Source organism: Geotrypetes seraphini, chromosome 2, assembly GCF_902459505.1.
Source record: "Geotrypetes seraphini chromosome 2, aGeoSer1.1, whole genome shotgun sequence".
In the NCBI taxonomy this organism is placed as follows: Eukaryota; Metazoa; Chordata; class Amphibia; order Gymnophiona; family Dermophiidae; genus Geotrypetes; species Geotrypetes seraphini.
This window is the reverse complement of record NC_047085.1, coordinates 20,891,350-20,910,911: the sequence shown is the minus strand read 5'-3', so window position 1 is coordinate 20,910,911 and position 19,562 is coordinate 20,891,350. Positions and strand designations below refer to the sequence as shown.

Below are 19,562 nucleotides of genomic sequence, written 5' to 3'. Positions count from 1 at the left end.
GGGATCCCTCCTGCCCGTAATGTAGTGCGGGGTGGGGGTAGGGGGTCGCCGTGGCCAGGAGGGTTTGGGCTCCCTCCTGGCCCGATATTGTTGGGGAGTTGGGGAGTCGGCCGGGCAAGAGGGCTTGGGCTCCCTCTTGCTCCGATCGTGGATGCGGGTGCGGGTGGGAGCGCGTGCGAGCGGTCGTTCGGGGTGGGGGTGCGAGCGGTCCTGCTGGGGGGGGGGTGAATCGGGCGTCGGGCGGGGTGGGAACTATGTACAAAAACTTTTGTACACCGCGCTCACACGTATAACGCGCGAGGGGTATGCGCGGTAGGTAAAAACACATATAACGCGCGCGTTATATGCGTGAAAATACGGTAGTGGTTAACAGTTTACGAGATCAGATTTTGGGGGGGGTGGATTGTGATGGGGTCTTTTGTACAGATTCGTTACCTAGGTATTTCAAGAACAGGTATGTTTGGTGTCCCTCCCCCACCCTCTTCTCTGCTTCCCCCATACTCCTTCCTGATCCCCCCCTGCCACAGGCTCATTCCTTCCCCATATCTCTTTAATTTTCCTGGCGTGAGCAGTATTACGAATTTTCTGCCTGCGTCGTGTCTGCTCTCCCTTTGACGTCAGTTCCTAGGCGCGGGACCCAGAAGTGACAGCAGAGAGAGCCGACACTGATGCGGGCGGCAAGTTCGTGATGCTGCTCGCGCCAGGAAAATTAAAGAGGTATGAGGGAAGGGGCGCTCGTTTTTGGCTGGGGAAGGAGCGGGGGAGCGGAGAGGACACAGAGAATACAGTGATATGTAGTGACACCGAGTGAATGCATTCTCAGATACACAGAGGGCTGGATTCTGGAAATTGCACTAAAAAACGGGCACCTTAAAAGATTGGCACTAACACCCGGACTCTCTATACGGCGTCATGGTCGGCAGCCACCTTGAAAATGGCCACCAATTGTGTGTCAAATTAGGCGACAGCGCCGTTTAGAGAATCACGCATTCGGCAAAGGTAGGCGCCAGAACTGTAGGCTTCCATTCCTGGAGCCTACCTTTGAAGTGAATCGCTCCTAACGCCACTTCCAGAATTAGCCATGCCTACAGCGGCATTAGGTGCCGGTATGTGCCTCCAAAGGCGTGATTTTGGTGCTTTTTTTAGGCGCCATTATTGAGATGGCTAGGGGAAATCCATTATTTATTCCTAGGATAAGCATCATAGGATCTGTTTTACTACTTGGGGCTTGGATTGGATTGGATACTGGGCTTGTTGGACCTTCAGTCTGTCCCAATATAGCAGCTCTTATGTTCTTATGTGAGCCGACTGTAGGACAATCAAGTCATTTTGATATCACTGCTCTTTGGCATTGGTGGAATGAGGCATTCTGACATCACAATAAGAGTTCAAGAATGCTGCTACTCTTCAGGTTTCTGCCAGGTACTTGGAACCTGGGTTGGCCACTGTTGGAAACAGGATACTGGGATTGATGGACCTTCAGTCTGTCCCAGTATGGCTATTCTTATATTCTTAGTGCCATTTTTCCTCTCTGTTTACATGGGCACTATCACCACACAAATAAATGAGAGCAATGTAGCCTATCCTTTCAGAGAGTTGGAAAACCCCCTCCCACTTGCAAGCAATGGTATTGCCTGTTTAAATAGAAAGAACAAAGGATAGGCAGCGGATAGGTTGGATGTAAATAAAGGGATTACTTTATTATGTGATTCTTTAAATTTATTGGATACTAGCTGATGCCCCGGCGTTGCACGGGTATTTAATTATAGCAATAACATTGTAAATGGATTCAAATAAAGATACTTTATAGTGGTGAATGAAAGTATTTTTTTACAGCTTAATAAAAAGTACAATATACAAATAATAATGTGAAATATTTGACAAAATGAATACAATACAACTAACGCAAAACGTGATTATAAACAACAATTTTAGTTTCACCTCCTGGAGCAAGAACATATAAATTCTTGGGTGAACCCACCCTTGAGCAAGCAACATAGAGTTGTGGGCCGAGAGACCCCCAGAACATATCACCCCAGGTAGTGAGGGATCTGCATACCAAGTTTCGTCCAAATCGGTCAAGCCGTTTGTGAATTACTGTGAGAATGGCAGCTTTTTACATTTTTTCCATTGACATGAATGGGTGAAATCTGATTTTCTGTTTGTATCTCCGCCCACGTGTGCAGAAGGGCCGCGAGACCCCCAGAACATATCACCCCAGGTAGTGAGGGATCTGCATACCAAGTTTCGTCCAAATCGGTCAAGCCGTTTGTGAATTACTGTGAGAATGGCAGCTTTTTACATTTTTTCCATTGACATGAATGGGTGAAATCTGATTTTCTGTTTGTAGCTCCGCCCACGTGTGCAGAAGGGCCACGAGACCCCCAGAACATATCACCCCAGGTAGTGAGGGATCTGCATACCAAGTTTCGTTCAAATCGGTCAAGCCGTTTGTGAATTACTGTGAGAATGGCAGCTTTTTTCATTTTTTCCATTGACATGAATGGGTGAAATCTGATTTTCTGTTTGTAGCTCCGCCCACGTGTGCAGAAGGGCCGCGAGACCCCCAGAACATATCACCCCAGGTAGTGAGGGATATGCATACCAAGTTTCGTTCAAATCGGTCAAGCCGTTTTTGCGTGATCGCGGCACATACATACATACATCCGATTTTATATATATAGATTATATAAAATGTTTGAAGGAATGAATTTTATATAATATATGGATTAGAATTTTAACATTTGTGAATTATTTATTATTTGTACAGAATCTCTTTCTGTATGATTTATATGTATTTTTACTCTATTCCATTAATAAAATGTTTGAACATTTAGAATGAGGGGGAAGGGGAAGGGGAGGGGATCAGGGGGGGTGTAGAAATGAATGGATTAGGTCATATGGAAATTTATTTTGGAGGATTGATAGAAATATGTATGGAATATTATTATTGTGAATCTAATTGTAATGAATATCTCTTTGTATTATATTATTGTATATTTATTTGATTCCTTCAATAAAATGTTATAAACTAAGAACAATGGATGCCATCTAGATTATGACGACCTGTCTTTTAGGTTGTCCAAGTGCCGACTTGGACGGGCTTTTAGACGTATTTACCTTTCGATTATGAGCCCCTTAGCCTAAAGTGGAAACTGCAAATGGGCAGATTGGATGGGCTGTTTTGGCCTTTCTCTGCCGTCACGTTGCTATATTACAAACAGCGAGAACATGGCGCTCTTACCTTGTTGCGCGGATTTGTCACACTGGCTTTGTTGAACTTCAGGAATTCCTTGATCACGGCTACACTGCCCTTGGTAGCAGCTATGTGTGCGCAGGTAAAGCCTTCCACGTTGGCTGAGGTCACCAGCTCAGGTTTGTGCTTCAGGAAGAGTTTAACCACGTCGGAATGGTCATTCTCTGCCGCGAGGTGCAAAGGAGTCTGTCCTTGCTAGGAAAAAAATATATAAATGTATATGGGTACGGTATATATTTTGGAATCCATCGCTTATTGTATAAAGTGGCTAGTCAAAGGGGTTGCCCAGTGGTGTAGTAAGGAGGGTGCGGGGGAGGACACCCCTCCTCCTCTCTGCCTCGTCTCCTCCCACTCCTCTCCTTGTCACCCACACGCCCCCTTAAGAACATAAGAATAGCATTACTGGGTCAAACCAATGGTCCATCAAGCCAGTAGCCCATTCTCACAGTGACCAATCCAGGTCCCTAGTACCTGGCCCAAACCCAAAGAGTAGCAACATTCCATACAGAATCCCAAGGAGTAGCAAGATTCCGGAACCCCAGAGAGTAACAAGATTCTAGAATCCCGAAGAGTAGCAACATTCCATACAGAATCCCAAGGAGTAGCAAGATTCCGGAATCCCAGAGAGTAACAAGATTCTAGAATCCCGAAGAGTAGCAACATTCCATACAGAATCTCAAAGAATAGCAAGATTCTGGAATCCCTGAGAGTAGCAACATTCCATGCTACCGATCCTGGGCAAGCAGTGGCTGTCTCAATAACAGACTATGGACTTTTCCTCCAGAAACTTGTCCAAACCCTTCCCTTCCCTGTACCTCTAGTTGTTCACTGCTGTGAGCAACAACTTTAACGTGCGCCTAATGACTGCATCTTCTCTCCTGCTGACATCACGTCTCGGCGCTGCGCACAGGAAGCGACGTCGGCGGGAGAGACGGTACGTTGAAGTTCTTGAAGCTCGCAGCGGTGAGCAACTAGAGGTAGGGGGGAAGGGAAGGGGGTGCGCATGCAGCAGGGGGGATTGGGGAAGGAGCGTGGGGGGATGGAGATGAGGGGGGGAGGGGCACCACCACCCCAGGTACCTCTCAGCTTCGCTACGCCACTGGGGTTACCTGATTAACTTATAGAGGTAAACAATTGAAATGTGAGATTTGAATATTACCTCAGCCATTTTTTTCAGGTTCAGAATTAATTTAATTAATTAATTTAAAAATTTATATACCGCATCCAACTACGCAGTTTCCATATCACATACATAAAATCTTATTTCCCTACGATTTCCACATATAACATAGACAAGTCTGGACAACATCATAATCGTCCCCCCCAAATAAAATATCAATAAGTCAAATCAAGGCAAAATTCATCGATCAAACAACAAGAGATTGATTCCAAAGTAGGTAAGCCAATCAACTCACATCTGCATGCAACACAAATCAAATTCAAGCAATTTAGAAATACAAAGCGGGCTTTATGGTCAAATATATTTTATTGAGCAATCAAGAACACAACAGAGCAACACAAAGTACAGAACCTGCTCAAAATTTTGAAATATTCCCCAAAAGAACCCCCCCCCCCCCAAATCCCCACCCAACCCCCCCTCCCCACCATACCCACCCCTGGGCCCTCCTTCGAAACACAAATTAACAAAATCTGAATAACAAACTATACAAAAGAGTCACAAAAGGGTAAGTACAAACAAAAGCTTCAATTAAGTAACAAAGCGGGCTTTAAATCCTACGCTACTGAGGAGGAGGGTGTCTTTGGAGAGCGACGCTCTTCGTCTGGCACTCACAATGTCTGTGGCGTCCGCATCCGCCTTCAGGATCAGCAGGCTGTTGCACACATCCAGTTGGCCGTTCAGTGCTGCCAAGTGAAGTGGGGTCTGCTTGGCCTAGGAGCAAAGGAAGAAAAGCAACCTTTACTGGTGCATCTCTTTCCAAAAGACACAACCCACTCTATATACATCGTTAAAGGGCAAATAACGTGTTATGAGGCATAATTCACTCATTTTTGGTATTTATCATATCCAGCACAACATAGAACCCCAAAATAGTGAGCTGTGTTACAGGCAAATATACGCAAAACAGCTTATTAGTATGCAACAAGAATAATGTGGCTTGAGTGAATATTTGCAAGCCAGCCTTATTCCCAGAAAGAATATTATATCCTAGGGAAGTATTTTAAGGGACCGGCCTGCAAAAACTAGCACCCCCTCCCCCCTCCTTGGAATAAAACTCCCTGGTGGAATAGTGGGGAGAGCATGCTTTTCCTCCAAGTTTCAAGTTTATTAGGGCTTGATAAACCGCTTTAATTACCAAAGCGGTTTACATTGTATAAAATTTTAAATTTAAGTAAAAACAGGGGAAAAACCAAACAAACTACAAGGTATTACTGACGAGACATGCGACAAAAGGGGAATGGCGGAAACCGAGGGTTCGGATTTTCCTTTGGGAAGATCTGGTCACCGCACGCCAGGCAATTTTCAAAGAAAAGACTACCCAGAGAGTGTCTTTTTCAAAACCGGCTAAAGGTACATAGATACACGGATACACATTTTGAGCCTGATTCTATGGGCCGGTGTGCTCAGTGGCACACGCGCAGATGCACTAGTGTGCCGCGGCGAGATTTCGGCGGTGCCGTGAGATGCTGGTGAGGAGTGTGTGGCGCAGTGGGATTAGGGGGTTCAAACCCCGCGCTGCTCCTTGTGACCCTGGGCAAGTCACTCAGTCCACCGTTGCCCCAGGTACGTTAGATAGATTGTGAGCCCACCGGGACGGACAGGGGAAATACTTGAGTACCTGATTGTTAAACCACTTAGATAAACCTTGATAGGTGGTATATAAACACCTAATAAACTTGAAACTTGAGGAGGAGAGGCGCCGGTGCCAGCCAACTGCCTACAGGATGCGCCTCTCGTGGCAGGTGTCACGTCCTGTAGGTGTCAGCCGACACCTGCGCTTCTTCTCACCGGGGCCTCTCCTGCTCCAGCACCCCCTACTGGTGGCTCTGGAGGGCCTTCACGTACGTGCGGACATTGGCGGGATGACATCACGCAAGCAGCTTATTCAGCCATCAGCAGCTCCAACACCGCTGACTAGCACAGGTTGACTATCAGGCTGTTTACGGCTAGGAGGCTTAGGCTCCTCCCCTTCCCAACCTTCCAGCTGCTAACACTTACCAAGGATACGGCCTCGATACTTGCCAGGTGAGTCTCCACAAGCCGTCTGACCAAGCGGTTGAAGCCGTTCTGGGCACTGAGGTGCAGAGGCGTCAGGCCGAGCTTGGTTTTGGCGTTAACAAACGCCTTGTGCCACAGGAGGACGTCCACAATCTGGTCTCGACCGTTCTCGGCGGCCAAGTGCAGAGCGGCTTTCCCCTGCTGTGCCATGCGAAAGAATAACCAAATAGTTTACAGGTGAAAGGCAGCAAAGGGAGATCAATGCTGGCATTTCTTTTTTCTCTCTTGCATGTTTTTGGAGGATTTTTTTGGAGCATTGGAGCATGTTTTTGGAGCATTAATCTCTAGGGGGCCTGACTCAGTAGGCGCCATTGAAAATGGCATCTACTGCATGTCATTAAAAATTAGGATCCCGCCTAGCAGCGCCGAAACCAAGTTAGGCTCCGGCGGGGCATCTACAACTTAGGTGCCGGTATATTAGGCCAGGGTTTTCTTGCCCTAAAATAACAGCGCCTATCAATGGCGTAGCGAGGGTAAGAGGCACCTGGGGTGGTGGAAACCCCTCCCCTCTTCTCCACCCCACCCCCATCCTCTTCTTCCCTGTCCCGTCCTGCCTTGTGTGCATGCATCTTCCCTTCCCCCGTACCTCTTTAACGTTCCTGGCATGAGCATCAACCCTAACCTGCTGCTCACGCCAGTGTTGGCTCTTCTTGTGACATCACTTCCTAGGTGCGGGTCCAGGAAGTGACATCAGAGAAAAAGCCGACGCTGGCGCGAGCAGCAGGTTAAGGTTGATGCTCATGCCAGGAACGTTAAAGAGGTACGGGGGAAGGGAAGGGGTGCACGCATGGAAGTGGGGAGACAGAGAGGAGTATTGGTGCCGGCGCCCGGGGCGGTCCACCCCCCCCCCACTGTTACCGATGGTAGACACCAACTAGCACCTAACTCTAGCCATACCTAGGGTTACCAGATTTTGCATCTGGAAAAAAAGGGCACGTGGCCCCTCCCCGTCCTGTTCACGGGCCCACTCTGCCCCCCCAATCCCAGCCCCACGAAAACCTCGTCTCTTTGGGCCAAGTCTGGAGTGCATCTGCAGTTGCGACGCAATGATGTCGCACGCAAGCGCCCATGCACCCCAGACTTGGCCCCGATCTCAACAGCTTTTCAAAACCCGGACTCTCTCCCCCCTCCATGCGTGCAAATCCATTGGGGAAATCCTGAAAACCCGACTGGATTGCGGCCCTCGAGGACCGACGTAGAATACTAGCTTAACGTGGATCATCCTTGCATCTAACTTCGAGTGCCATTTATTAAATCTAGCCCTCTGCGACTTGATTTTCTTATTCTTCTAACCCTGCATAGTCCCATATGATATTGTTTGTAAGAATAGGTTCAGTGGCGTACCTAGCATATGTGACACCCGGGGCCCATCATTTTTTGACACCCCCCTCCCATCTATATGAAAAATATGATTTTTAGTAACAATCCACATATACAACAACAAGAGTGTACCTAGGAAAAGGCAGCATCTTAAACACTGCAGTGAGCACTAGAACACCAACACATACATTGTAAAACTAAACAAGCCAGATCCCGCACAGTCAATTGATCCTGTAGTCAATGCCAACTGAAAACTATGTTCTTTTCATACACACAGAACAGAGATACACCCTCGCCCAATATGGAATAATCACAAACTAAAAATAGAAATATGTAGACAAAAGTTAAACTGAACCGCCAAGAAACCAGACTCTGCATACAATGCAACACCACAAAAACAGTGACACATGTCCCCTAATACTGTGCAAAATATAAAGGCAGTAGATGTAAATTTTAAAAAACTGATACATAACAATCACCACTTTACAAATTAGCAGATAAAAATAAAACAAATAATGAGAAATAAGAAATACCATTTTATTGGACTAATCCATTTTTCAATTAGCTTTCAGAGGCCAAATCTTTTTTCAGAGCAGTACAGTATACTGCTGTTATGGTATCCTGGCCTGAAGAAAGGGGTTTAGTCCAAAAAATTGCCTTATTTCCATTTCCTTTTTATAAACTTTTATCAATATAGTTAAAATACTACTTGATTCTAAGTAAAGCAACATAAAAATATTTCTACCTTTTGTCGTTTCTGCTTTAATCATCTTCTTTGCTCTCTTCTTTCTATACAGCATTTGTCCTCTCTCCCTTCCATGCAACATTTGCCCTCTCTATGGCCCTTCCACCCAGCTTCTGCCCTCTCTTTCTACCACTTCCATCTACTATCCATCTTCTATCTACTTCCATCTACTATCCACCTACTATTCCATCTTCTGCCATCTCTGTCTCTTCCATCTACTATCCACCCTCTCTCTCTTCCATATGGCATCTTCCCTCTTTCTATGTCCCTTCAATAAACTGTATATCTGGGATACCTTCTCTCCTTTGCACATGATTCATTTCAGCTTCACCCCTCTCCATTTTTCTGTCTCCAATCCTCCCCTATGCTTTGGTAGCTCTCTCTTTCTCTTCTCCTTTCCTTCCTTCCCACTCCACACCATGGTGTGGTATCTCTATCTCCTTCCCTTCCCTCATGCCATGGCATCTCTTTCTCCCCCTCCATGGTCTGGTATCTCCTTTCCCTTTTCATTTCCCTCCCTCCCATGGAGCTGGCATCTCTGGTTCCTCTCCCTTCTCCCTCCTTCCCTCTCTCTCCCCAATTGGGTGCTGCTGCAGCAGCAGCATGTCTCCCCCCCTTGCCTGTGCAGTATTTCTACCCTTCTCCCTTCCCTGTGAAGCAGCAGCAGCATGTCTCCCCCCCTTGCCTGTGCAGTATTTCTACCCTCCCCCTTCCCTGTGCAGCATTTCTACCCTTCCCCCTTCCCTATGCAGCATTTCTACCCTCCCCCCCTTCCCTACCCAGCATGTCTACCCTCCCCCATTCCCTGCCCAGCATGTCTGGCCGGCTCCACTGCTGAAAGCCACGGGCGTCCGCTCCTCGCACGATCCGCGGCTGCGTCGGAAGCCTTCTCTCTGACTGATGTAGGGCCAAATTTCAGGAAGTCTCTACAAGAGGCATGAGGAAATCACATATCTACCTCATCAAATACATCAATGCGAGCGTGGTTCTGCAGCAAAATCTTTACGATTTCAGTGTGTCCTCTTTCTGCTGCCACCAAGAGTGGAGACCAACCATTCTAGAAGGAAAGGGAGAGATAGGCCAATCAATTTCCTCATTTGTAGCTATGTCCGAGTATTTCATATAGGGTTAGAAATAGGGTTAGAAATTTCTGATTTATGAAAAGAATACCAAATAGATGGATTTGATGAAATTCAAGAGAACTTTTTCTTTTTACCTGCAGGCAAAATGTTATGTGAATAAGACCCATAATTAGCTGAACTCTTACTAGTCTCAAGGTTCAAAGAAGAGCGACCAAGATGGCAAAGGGGATGGAACTCCTCTCTTATGAGGAAAGACTAAAACGGTTAGGATTCTTCAGCTTGGAAAAGTAACGGCTGAGGGGAGATATGATTGAAGTCTACAAAATCCTGAGTGGAGTGGAACAGGTACATGGATCGATTTTTTGCTCCGTCAAAAATTACAAAGACTAGGGGACACTCAATGAAGTTACAGGGAAATACTTTTAAAACCAATAGGAGGAAATATTTTTTCACTCAGAGAATAGTTAAGCTCTGGAACGCAATGCCAGAGGATGTGGTAAGAGTGGATAGCGTAGCTGGTTTTTAGAAAGGTTTGGACAAGTTCCTGGAGGAAAAGTCCATAGTCTGTTATTGAGAAAGACATGGGGGAAAGCCACTGCTTGCCCTGAATTGGTAGCATGGAATATTGCTACACCTTCGGTTTTGGCCAGGACCTGGATTGGCCACCGTGTGAATGGGCTACTGGCTTGATGGACCATTGGTCTGACCCAGAAAGGCTATTCTTATGTTCTTATCTTTCACTATTGTGGGTATATCATAAGACTAATGTATGAGGACAGGTGGTGTGTATATATGATTAAAGCTATGGTCCCAGGATGGGGATCTGAAATAACATGATCTGAGTATTATAAGCCTTATGAGATACCCACCTTGTAGAATTCATTATATCTAGTGAGGTTTTGATTACGCAAACAATGATTCATGGATAATGTTTGAAAATTATGCGAGTTGAATTTTCTTCAGTAGATAGTTTTTTTTATTAACCATCTATTTGTCCCGTGTTTCTGTACTGAGTTTTGATGAATGATGGGCATGATGTTTTCGAGACCCTTCTTTTGATGTCTAGATCGATATAGGCAATGACTTTTCCACTTCGCGCCCAGAAACAATCCTCACCCCTTCCAAAGGCAAAACTTACACAGAAACTACCCCAGACAGAGTCCCATCCAACAACTCCTACAGGGGGCGCTGACCCAACAGAGACCAACTGCTCTTGCATTCCAGGCTTCATTTCCCTCTCTTGCCAGCTGTGCCCCTGTCCACCTTGGAAAACTCCAGAGAATCCAGAGCAGGTTACAGCACATCAAGGAGTAGCAAAGAGGGAATGTGGACCTCAGGGCTGAAAGATGGGATGGACAGGCTTTGTATACTACTTTTTATGTTTGGTTTACATATTTTAGACAGGTGCTTATTTTGTACCTGGAGCAATGAAGTGTTAAGTGACTTGCCCAGAGTCATCAGGAGCTGTAGTGGGAATTGAACTCACAACCTCAGGGTGCCAAGACAGGTGCGCTAACCACTAGACCACTCCTCATGTGCTCTCTTGTTTGTTCCTCTTCCAAACTTAAAGCTCCAACATCTCCCCCCCCCCCCCTCCCCAGAACATGGCAATGGAGCAGAGTTAGGGAACTAGGTCCTCGAGAGCCATATTCCAGTCGGGTTTTCAGGATTTCCCCAATGAATATGCATTGAAAGCAATGCATGCAAATATATCTCATGCATATTCATTGGGGAAATCCTGAAAACCCGACTGGAATACGGTTCTCGAGGACCGGAGTTCCTTACCCCTGCAATGGAGGAATCTCTTGCATCTTCAACAGGGGTTGGAGACACTTTGAAGTATGTTTTGAGCTCAACTTTTAAATTGTTAAATTGTTCATTACAAAACTACAGAAAAGCTTGGAGGATAATGAGACCAGGAACTACTCTCATAGAAACATAGAAGATGACGGCAGAAAAGGGCTACAGCCCATCAAGTCTGCCCACTCTGCTTACCCACCCCCCTGTCTATGCCCTAATGACCCAATTTCCTTATCTTGACCCTCGTAGGGATCCCACATGGGTATCCCATTTCTTCTTAAAGTCTGGCACGCTGTCTGTCTCGATCACCTGCACTGGAAGCTTGTTCCAATGATCAACCACTCTCTCTGTGAAGAAATACTTTCTGGTGTCTGCAGCAGCCACTCTCTCCTCCTCTCCCTATTGGCTAAGGCTCTTAACATTTGCATCTCCTCTTCCTATAGGCTAAGGCTCTTTACACCTGCATTGTGATGTCATAGAACTTTCTGATTATAGAAACATAGAAACATGATGGCAGATAAAGGCCAAATGACCCATCATAGAAACATAGAAACATAGAAGATGACGGCAGAAAAGGGCTACAGCCCGTCAAGTCTGCCCACTCTGCTTACCCACCCCCTGTCTATGCCCTAATGACCCAATTTCCTGATCTTGACCCTCGTAGGGATCCCACATGGGTATCCCATTTATTCTTAAAGTCTGGCACGCTGTCTGCCTCGATCACCTGCACTGGAAGCTTGTTCCAATGATCAACCACTCTCTCTGTGAAGAAATACTTTCTGGTGTCGCCATGAAATTTTCCGCCCCTGAGTTTGAGCGGGTGCCCTCTTGTGGCCGAGGGTCCCTTGAGAAAGAAAATATATACTCTCACGACATCTTATTGGGCTCATCCCCGGGGAATGTGTTTATGGTAGAATTCATCCATTAATTACAATAAACGTACATCTTCACTAAACATTATTACTATAGGTTCTTATAGCATATAAATGTGCAAGACCTGGATCCCACACAGACTATGATGCTTTTTCTGTTACATCTATGGGTTGCCAAGTGTCAGAGTGTTCCAGGAAAGGGGGATCTTAGAGAAACCAATAACGGACACAAGATCACGTTATGATATAATGCAAGTGACGTTTTAAAGATGCCTTTAAGTAGGGCTACCCAGCCCCCCATCCCCGCCCCCAGAAAGCCTCATCTCTTCTTCCCCAACCTCTGGACCGTGTCGGGAGGGCCTGAAGCATGCATGGATGTGTGCGACATCATCCAGGCATGCTCAGAATCCCTCCAGATGCGGCCGGAGCTCGCTGGGGCTTTCCAAAACCCGGACAAACTGTCGGGTTTTGGAAAGTCTGTCCGGGCACCTGGACGGTCCTCTATAAAGAGGACATGGACATATCCGGGTTTTCCCAGACGTCTGGCAACCCTACCCTTAAGTCCTGAATTTAAAGACAAGAGAATGCCAAACGCCAGCGCAGGACAGGGTATACCTTGGCTCGATTGTTGATGGCTTGCTGCATTCTGTTGGAGCTGATGTGTCTCAGGACCTCTAGAAGAGCATCTGCATTGCCCACCCTGGCACAGTAATGCAGAGGGGTCTCGCACATCTGCAATACAAATAGCTAGGGTGAAATTTAAAGACTAACTCTCTCACATCACTATTATTTATAATAATAATAATAATAACTTTATTCTTATATACCGCCAGTAATCTTGCGACTTCTAGGCGGTTTACAATAAAAGAAACTGTAAATACAATCAAGAGAAGTTTTACATACAGCGAATTAGAGAGTATAGCAGTGTATATCTCGTACAACGACTAAAAGAGTATAGCAGTGTACATCTGATAACATTAGTATTGTTAACGTTAGTTTGTGTGTTGCAAGGCCAGGAAGTGCCAAGTTGTTTACACAGAAGTAGAAATATTCCGTAAGTTCATAGAGTGTTCATATTTAGTGATTGAGGGGTTGGGGTTAACAGTTTGCAAGTTCAGGTATGTGGTGATGTTACGAGGGGGGTTGATGTTCCGGTTCGTTACCTAGGTATTTCAGGAATAGGTAAGTTTTTAGGTGTTTCCTGAATTCTTCATAGTTGTTTGTGTGCGCAATTAGTTTTTCTAGGTCTTTACCCCATATGGCAGCTTGATATGATAGCAGTTGTTGATGGTGTCTCTTATATTTGCACCCTGTAGCCGGTTGGGAGATACATTTCATGTGTGTTTTTCTTTCATGTCTGTTGGTTGGGAATGAGAAGAGGTCTGTAATGTATTTTGGGGCTAGACAATTTAGTACCTTGAAGCAGAGACATCCTAGCTTGAATTTCGTGCGCGCCTCCATCGGCAGCCAGTGTAGGAGTCGGTAGGAAGGGGTTATGTGATCGGACTTCTTCAGCCCGAAGATCATCCTGACTGCTGCATTTTGTATCAGTTGTAGTCTTTGCATTTGCTTCTGGGGGATTGTCAGATGGGTGATGTTGCAATAGTCCAGGAGGTTTAGTATTAGGGATTGTACTAGAATTCTGAAAGCTGAAGTGTGGAAGTACGCCTTAATGGCCTTAAGTTTCCAGAGAGTGAAAAACCCTCTTTTGATTAAGGAGTCTATGTGATCTTTCATGGTTACTGACTCCCGCATACGTTTTCATAGGACCCCTGATGAAGGCTATTACATTAGCCGAAACACGGACCATGTAGGGTCTTCTTTTTCGGTCCATTCTACTGCTGCATAATTTGCTGAACTGGCTTGGGACATTGGATTTGCTGTGACTGCTCATTGCGACCGTTGATTGTACCGGCACGGACCATTGCTGTGCTTATTGCCAGCTGATCTGTTACACCTGTTGGAACAAACTTTGGACCATCCACTGCAGTTGTCCATCATCACGATATAGATTATTTACTGTATATTTTGCCAGCTGGATTTTTTTTTTTTTTTTTTTTAATATAAATCTTTATTAATTTTCAATTTGAGAACAGTGCATTAAATATATACATACAATTAACGTCCATAGAGAGCACTTACAATCGATCAAAGAATACGACAAAAAAATTTTCCCCCCTCACCCGTACCCCTTCTATGGCCATGCACGCTTTTCAGTTATGGTACAAGATTTGAGCTCATATCTTTATAGCATGACGCTTAGCAAGATCTAGGCACAAATCCTAATTGTTCCTAATGAATGACAATAATTGCCCAACTATCGGCGCTAATTGGCTTGCTATTTAAATTGCACACACAGTGAAGTTTGGACAGAAGCGGGGAAACATGATCGAATTTGCTTTTTGCAAAGATCAACCTAGCCGCAGTGTTCTGGATCCGGTGAAGTCTTTGAAGATTAAACAATAAACATATGATGCCTTTGCAAAACAGATGCATCATATGTACCTAAGGGCCTAAGTACAGTACATATGATGCATAAAATTACACCTTTCATGACTAGCATTGCTTTAGATTATAGGCCCTCGGGGTGCAGGATGCTATCTACTGTGCCTGAACGTAACTTGCCTTGAGCTACCAGAGAAAAGGTGTGAGCTAAATCCAGATCCCTTTTCCTTCCCTTCTCCGGCTGATCTTCTTTCTTGTAGACTCATTAAATCAATATGGCCTCCTTTTACACTACAGCATCATAGAGCTTTTCCTAAAATTCAACAGATATCTTATGATCCCCTCTCGCTAGCTCCAGGTCCTCCTGACCTAGGGACCCACCCTTGTAAAGGTCCAGGTATTCCCCTTGAGACCTGGCTCTTCATAAAATGAGTAGATAGAACAGGGGTGCCCAAATGGTCGATCGTGATCGACCGGTAGATCGCGAAGGCAACGCGAGTCGATCACGTTGCCTTCACGTTCTACTTGCTTCCCGACTCAGAAGCGCCGAGCCGACCAACTTCCCCCACCCAACGTCGATTCTGACGTCGGAGAGGAAGGTCTGGGCCAGCCAATTGCTGCCTGGCTGGCCCGGAACTTCCTCTCCGACTTCAGAAATGATGTTGGGGAGAGGAAATCTGGTCGGCCCAACGCTTCTGTGTGGGGAAGCAGGGAGAGCTTGGGGCGGTGGTAGTTTGGAGGCCTGTTACCCAATGGCGGTGGTGGTGGTTTGGAGGCTTGTTCCCCCGATGACGGCGGCAGTGGCTTGGGAGCAAGCAGGGAGACAAAAAGAAAGAAGGGAAAAAGAAAGGAAGAAAGGGAGGACAGGAAGACAGAAAGACAGAAAGAAAGGGGGCATGGAGAGAGAAAGACAGACAGAAAGAAAGAAAAAAAGGGGAGGGGAGCAGGGAGAGAGGAAGAAAAAGTTGGCAGAGGGAATAAGGTCTGGAAGCATACAGCAGGCTGAAAGAAGGGAAGAAATATTGGATGCATAGTCAAAAGAATAAAGTGCAACCAGAGACTCATGAAATCACCAGACAACAAAGGTAGGAAAAATGATTTTATTTTCAATTTAGTGATCAAAATGTGCACTTTTTGAGAATTTATATCTGCTGTCTATATTTTGCACTATGGCCCCCTTTTTACTAAACTGTAATAGCAGTTTTTAGCGCAGGGAGCCAAAGAGCATCGAGAGCAGCGGGGGGCATTCAGCATAGCTCCCTGTGCTATAAACTGCTATTGCGGTTTAGTAAAAAGGGAGAGGGTATATTTGTCTATTTTTGTATAGTTGTTCCTGAGGTGACATTGCATAAAGTCATCTGCCTTGACCTCTTTGAAAACCCGCGGAATATAAATGATAATTAACATTTTCTCTGCGTACAGCAGGGGTGTCCAACCTATGGCCCAAGGGCCGCATGCGGCCCCGTGAACTATTTTGTGCGGCCCCGGTCGAGGGCGATGCAGTGTTTTCCTCTGCTGCCCCCGGGTGTTTACCGTCTTGCCGGCTCCCTCCTCTGTAGTGTTTGCACGTTTGTGCAGCCCCAGAAACATTTTTTTTCGGCCAATGCGGCCCAGGGAAGCCAAAAGGTTGGACACCCCTGGACTACAGTGTGCTTTGTGTTTCTTTTAAATTTTATTGTTGGTAGATCATTTTGACTTGGTCATTTTAAAAGTAGCTTGCAAGCCAAAAAAGTGTGGGCACCCCTGAGATAGAAGGTGCAGAACCTTCTTCACAAGGGTTTAGCACTTCAGATAGGGGTGCACAACCTGTGGCCCACAGGCCACATGAGGCCCACTATTGAATTCTATGTGGCTGCGAAACCACGGGAAGTGTACACAGAAAACGGCCCACTCAAACATCATTAACCAGAGTTTTGTTGCCAGTGAAACCGTTGAAGGATACAACAGCAGGGCAAGACTCACTTGACAGTGTTAGCAACTGTTTGCAAAGAGAAAAATATATGGTAAGAGACGCTTCTTGTAATCATTTGTCTTCATTGAGTCATCGCATTGAGTTTTGCTGGCGGTGAATTATTTGGCACATTTGTTAATTTTCTTTGTGTGGCCTGCTAGGGACTGTACTGCTATTCATACAGCCCTCTGTGTATAAAGGCTACCCACCTCTGATATAGTGTCATCATAACACTCCGACCACCATTACTCACTGCAGGCCTGCCAAGTTCCACCCATCCCTGCCCCATTACGCCCACGCCACACCCCAGCCTCGGCCCTCAGCCTGTTCTCATCAGTCAGGTGGGCATCCGCGCATGCACGAACGTGAGGCGATGACTTCCCGGAGCGATCTGCTTTTCAAAACCCGGACAAAGTGCCGGGTTATGAAAAGCCGTCCGGACGCCCAGACACGCCCTCTGAAAAGAGGACATGTCCGGGTATATCCTGACGTCTGGTAGCCTTAGTCCAATGAAACTGCTAATAAGCGGATCTTATGACCTTCTTACAAGTATATTGTAACTTGTTTTTCTTTGCATTACATTAAAATACATTTCTAGACCGCAATACCTTCCAGATCGATGCGGTTTACATCATCAAGAGACTGTACATCACAGTGAAATACAAGAGAAATATCACCGTCCTTACTTTCCTAAGAATTTTACAGAAAGAGGTGTCTTCAACAGCTTCCGGAAATGCATATATGAAATCGAAGAAGCAAACAAAAGACGCAGTTCTGAATCCCAATGCCTGATATGCAATTGTTCGATGCACAAAAATTTCTTGTAAAGACATCCTCGTACCGGAGGGAGCGCAAACAATGAAGTTATCCCTAGTGAACGAACCGCCTTAAAAAATGTAAATTGTTCTAGTAAATAGCCATGTGCCTGACCATGTATGGCTTTATAACAGAGCGTCCCAAATTTAAACCAAACCCTGGCCTCACAAGGCAACCAGTGGAGTTGTCTGTAGTACGGAGTAACACGATCAGATTTCTTCAGATCAAAAATTAGACGCACAGCCGCATTCTGGATTTTGTACAATCTATACAAATTTGACCGAAGACCTGCCAAAAGAATGGAGTTACAATTGTCCAGTATACTAAGGGCTCTTTTTACTAAAGTGCGCTAGCGTTTTTAGTGCGTGAAAACTCCACGCTAAATGAAAAATTCTAACGCAAGCTCTATGGAAGCGTTAGAGTCTAGCACACGTGGCATTGTAAAAGGAGCCCTAAGTACCAGAGATAGGTCCAGTATTCTGAATGCAATGGGACTATAATGAGACTTAATCATGCGTGGCCCAAGACTGCTCTGTGGATGTGTTCTTTTTGCCGGGTGCGCTTTCCAGTAACATCCGAGCACTGCTTTGATCTGTCCTTTGTTGTTGTAAGTATCAGTGATTGCCGGCATCTGCAGTGAAATTCTTACCCTCTGCATTCCCAGTATTTTAAATCACTTTCGAGACAATGCTTTTCTCCCGCATGCCCGACATCTGGCAAAGGATTTTTATGTATTGTAACCTTTGTTGGAGTCAATGCCTGCTCTGTGTTTACAGAGCGCAGTTCTGTAAAATAAACACGGAGAAGGGAGATATATGGACTTAAGTGGTGAGCTCAGTTCCTGCAAAATGGGGCGAGAGGAGCAACCAAGAGGCTGAAAATGTCTATTTATTCACAGATCAAGTACAGAATAAACAGGGTAGTTGGAACACCCTCAACCAAGTTACTTATTCCGTAGAAAGGCTGCCGCTCTAATAGAAGAGAGATTTACCCCCCTCTTTTATGAAACTGCGATAGCAGTTTCTAGTACAGAGAGCCATGCTGAATATCCCGCGCTGCTCCCGACGCTCATAGGAACTCTATGAGTGTCGGGAGCAGCGCTGGACATACAGTGTGACTCCCCGCAGCTAGAAACTGCTATCGCAGTTTCATAAAAGGAGGCCTTAGTCCAGGGGTGTCCAATGTCGGTCCTCGAGAGCCTCAGTCCAGTCGGGTTTTCAGGATTTCCTCAATGAATATGCATGAGATCTATTTGCATGCACTGCTTTCAATGCATATTCATTGGGGAAATCCTGAAAACCCGACTGGACTGCGGCCCTCGAGGACCGACATTGGACACCCCTGCCTTAGTCTTATTTTCAAGCTTACTATTGTATTGTTAAGAACATAAGAATAGCCCTACAGGGTCAGACCAATGGTCCATCAAGCCCAGTAGCCCAGTTGCCAATCCAGGTCCCTAGTACCTGGCCAAAACCCAAGGAGTAGAAATATTCCAGCATCTCAAAGAATAGTAAGATTCCGGAACCCCAAAGAGTAGCAACATTCCATGCTACCGATCCAGGGCAAGCAGTGGCTTCCCCCAATAATAGACTATGGGCTTTTCCTCCAGGAACTTGTCCAAACCCTTCTTAAAACCAGCTCTTACCACATCCTCTGGCAATGCGTTCCAGAGCTTAATTATTCTCTGAGTGAAAAAAAATTCCTCCTATTGGTTTTCAAAGTATTTCCCTGTAACTTCATCGAGTGTCCCCTAGTCTTTGGAATTTTAGACGGAGTGAGAAATCGATCCACTTCTACCCGTTCTACTCCACTCAAAACTTACTGAGGATTGACTATCTGGCAAATTCTATATAGGTAGTCCACCTAAAGGGCCTTTTTATCAATCTGCGCTAGAGGTTTTTTAGCACAAGCTGGCGTGGTAAATGCTCCTACGCTCATAGGAATTCTACGAGCGTTGGACTATTTACGTTGCGGGCCAGCATTAAAAATCTCTAGCATAGTTTGATAAAAGTGGGGGTGGGGGTGGAGGGGAAAATT

At 45.7% G+C, this 19,562-nt stretch overlaps 1 protein-coding gene across 1 annotated transcript in view; it reads right to left on the bottom strand.

Moving 5' to 3' along the window:
* The window catches only part of LOC117353577 (serine/threonine-protein phosphatase 6 regulatory ankyrin repeat subunit A-like), a 182,252-nt gene that overhangs the window by 43,665 nt on the left and 119,025 nt on the right, over positions 1–19,562 (bottom strand). Inside the window, exons 15-19 of the mRNA XM_033929680.1 lie at positions 12,929–13,045; positions 9,518–9,616; positions 6,435–6,635; positions 5,049–5,147; positions 3,245–3,451 (exon numbers count right to left, since the gene is read on the bottom strand). Coding sequence (XP_033785571.1) covers positions 3,245–3,451; positions 5,049–5,147; positions 6,435–6,635; positions 9,518–9,616; positions 12,929–13,045 — 723 coding nt within the window. The remainder of the gene's footprint in view (positions 1–3,244; positions 3,452–5,048; positions 5,148–6,434; positions 6,636–9,517; positions 9,617–12,928; positions 13,046–19,562) is intronic.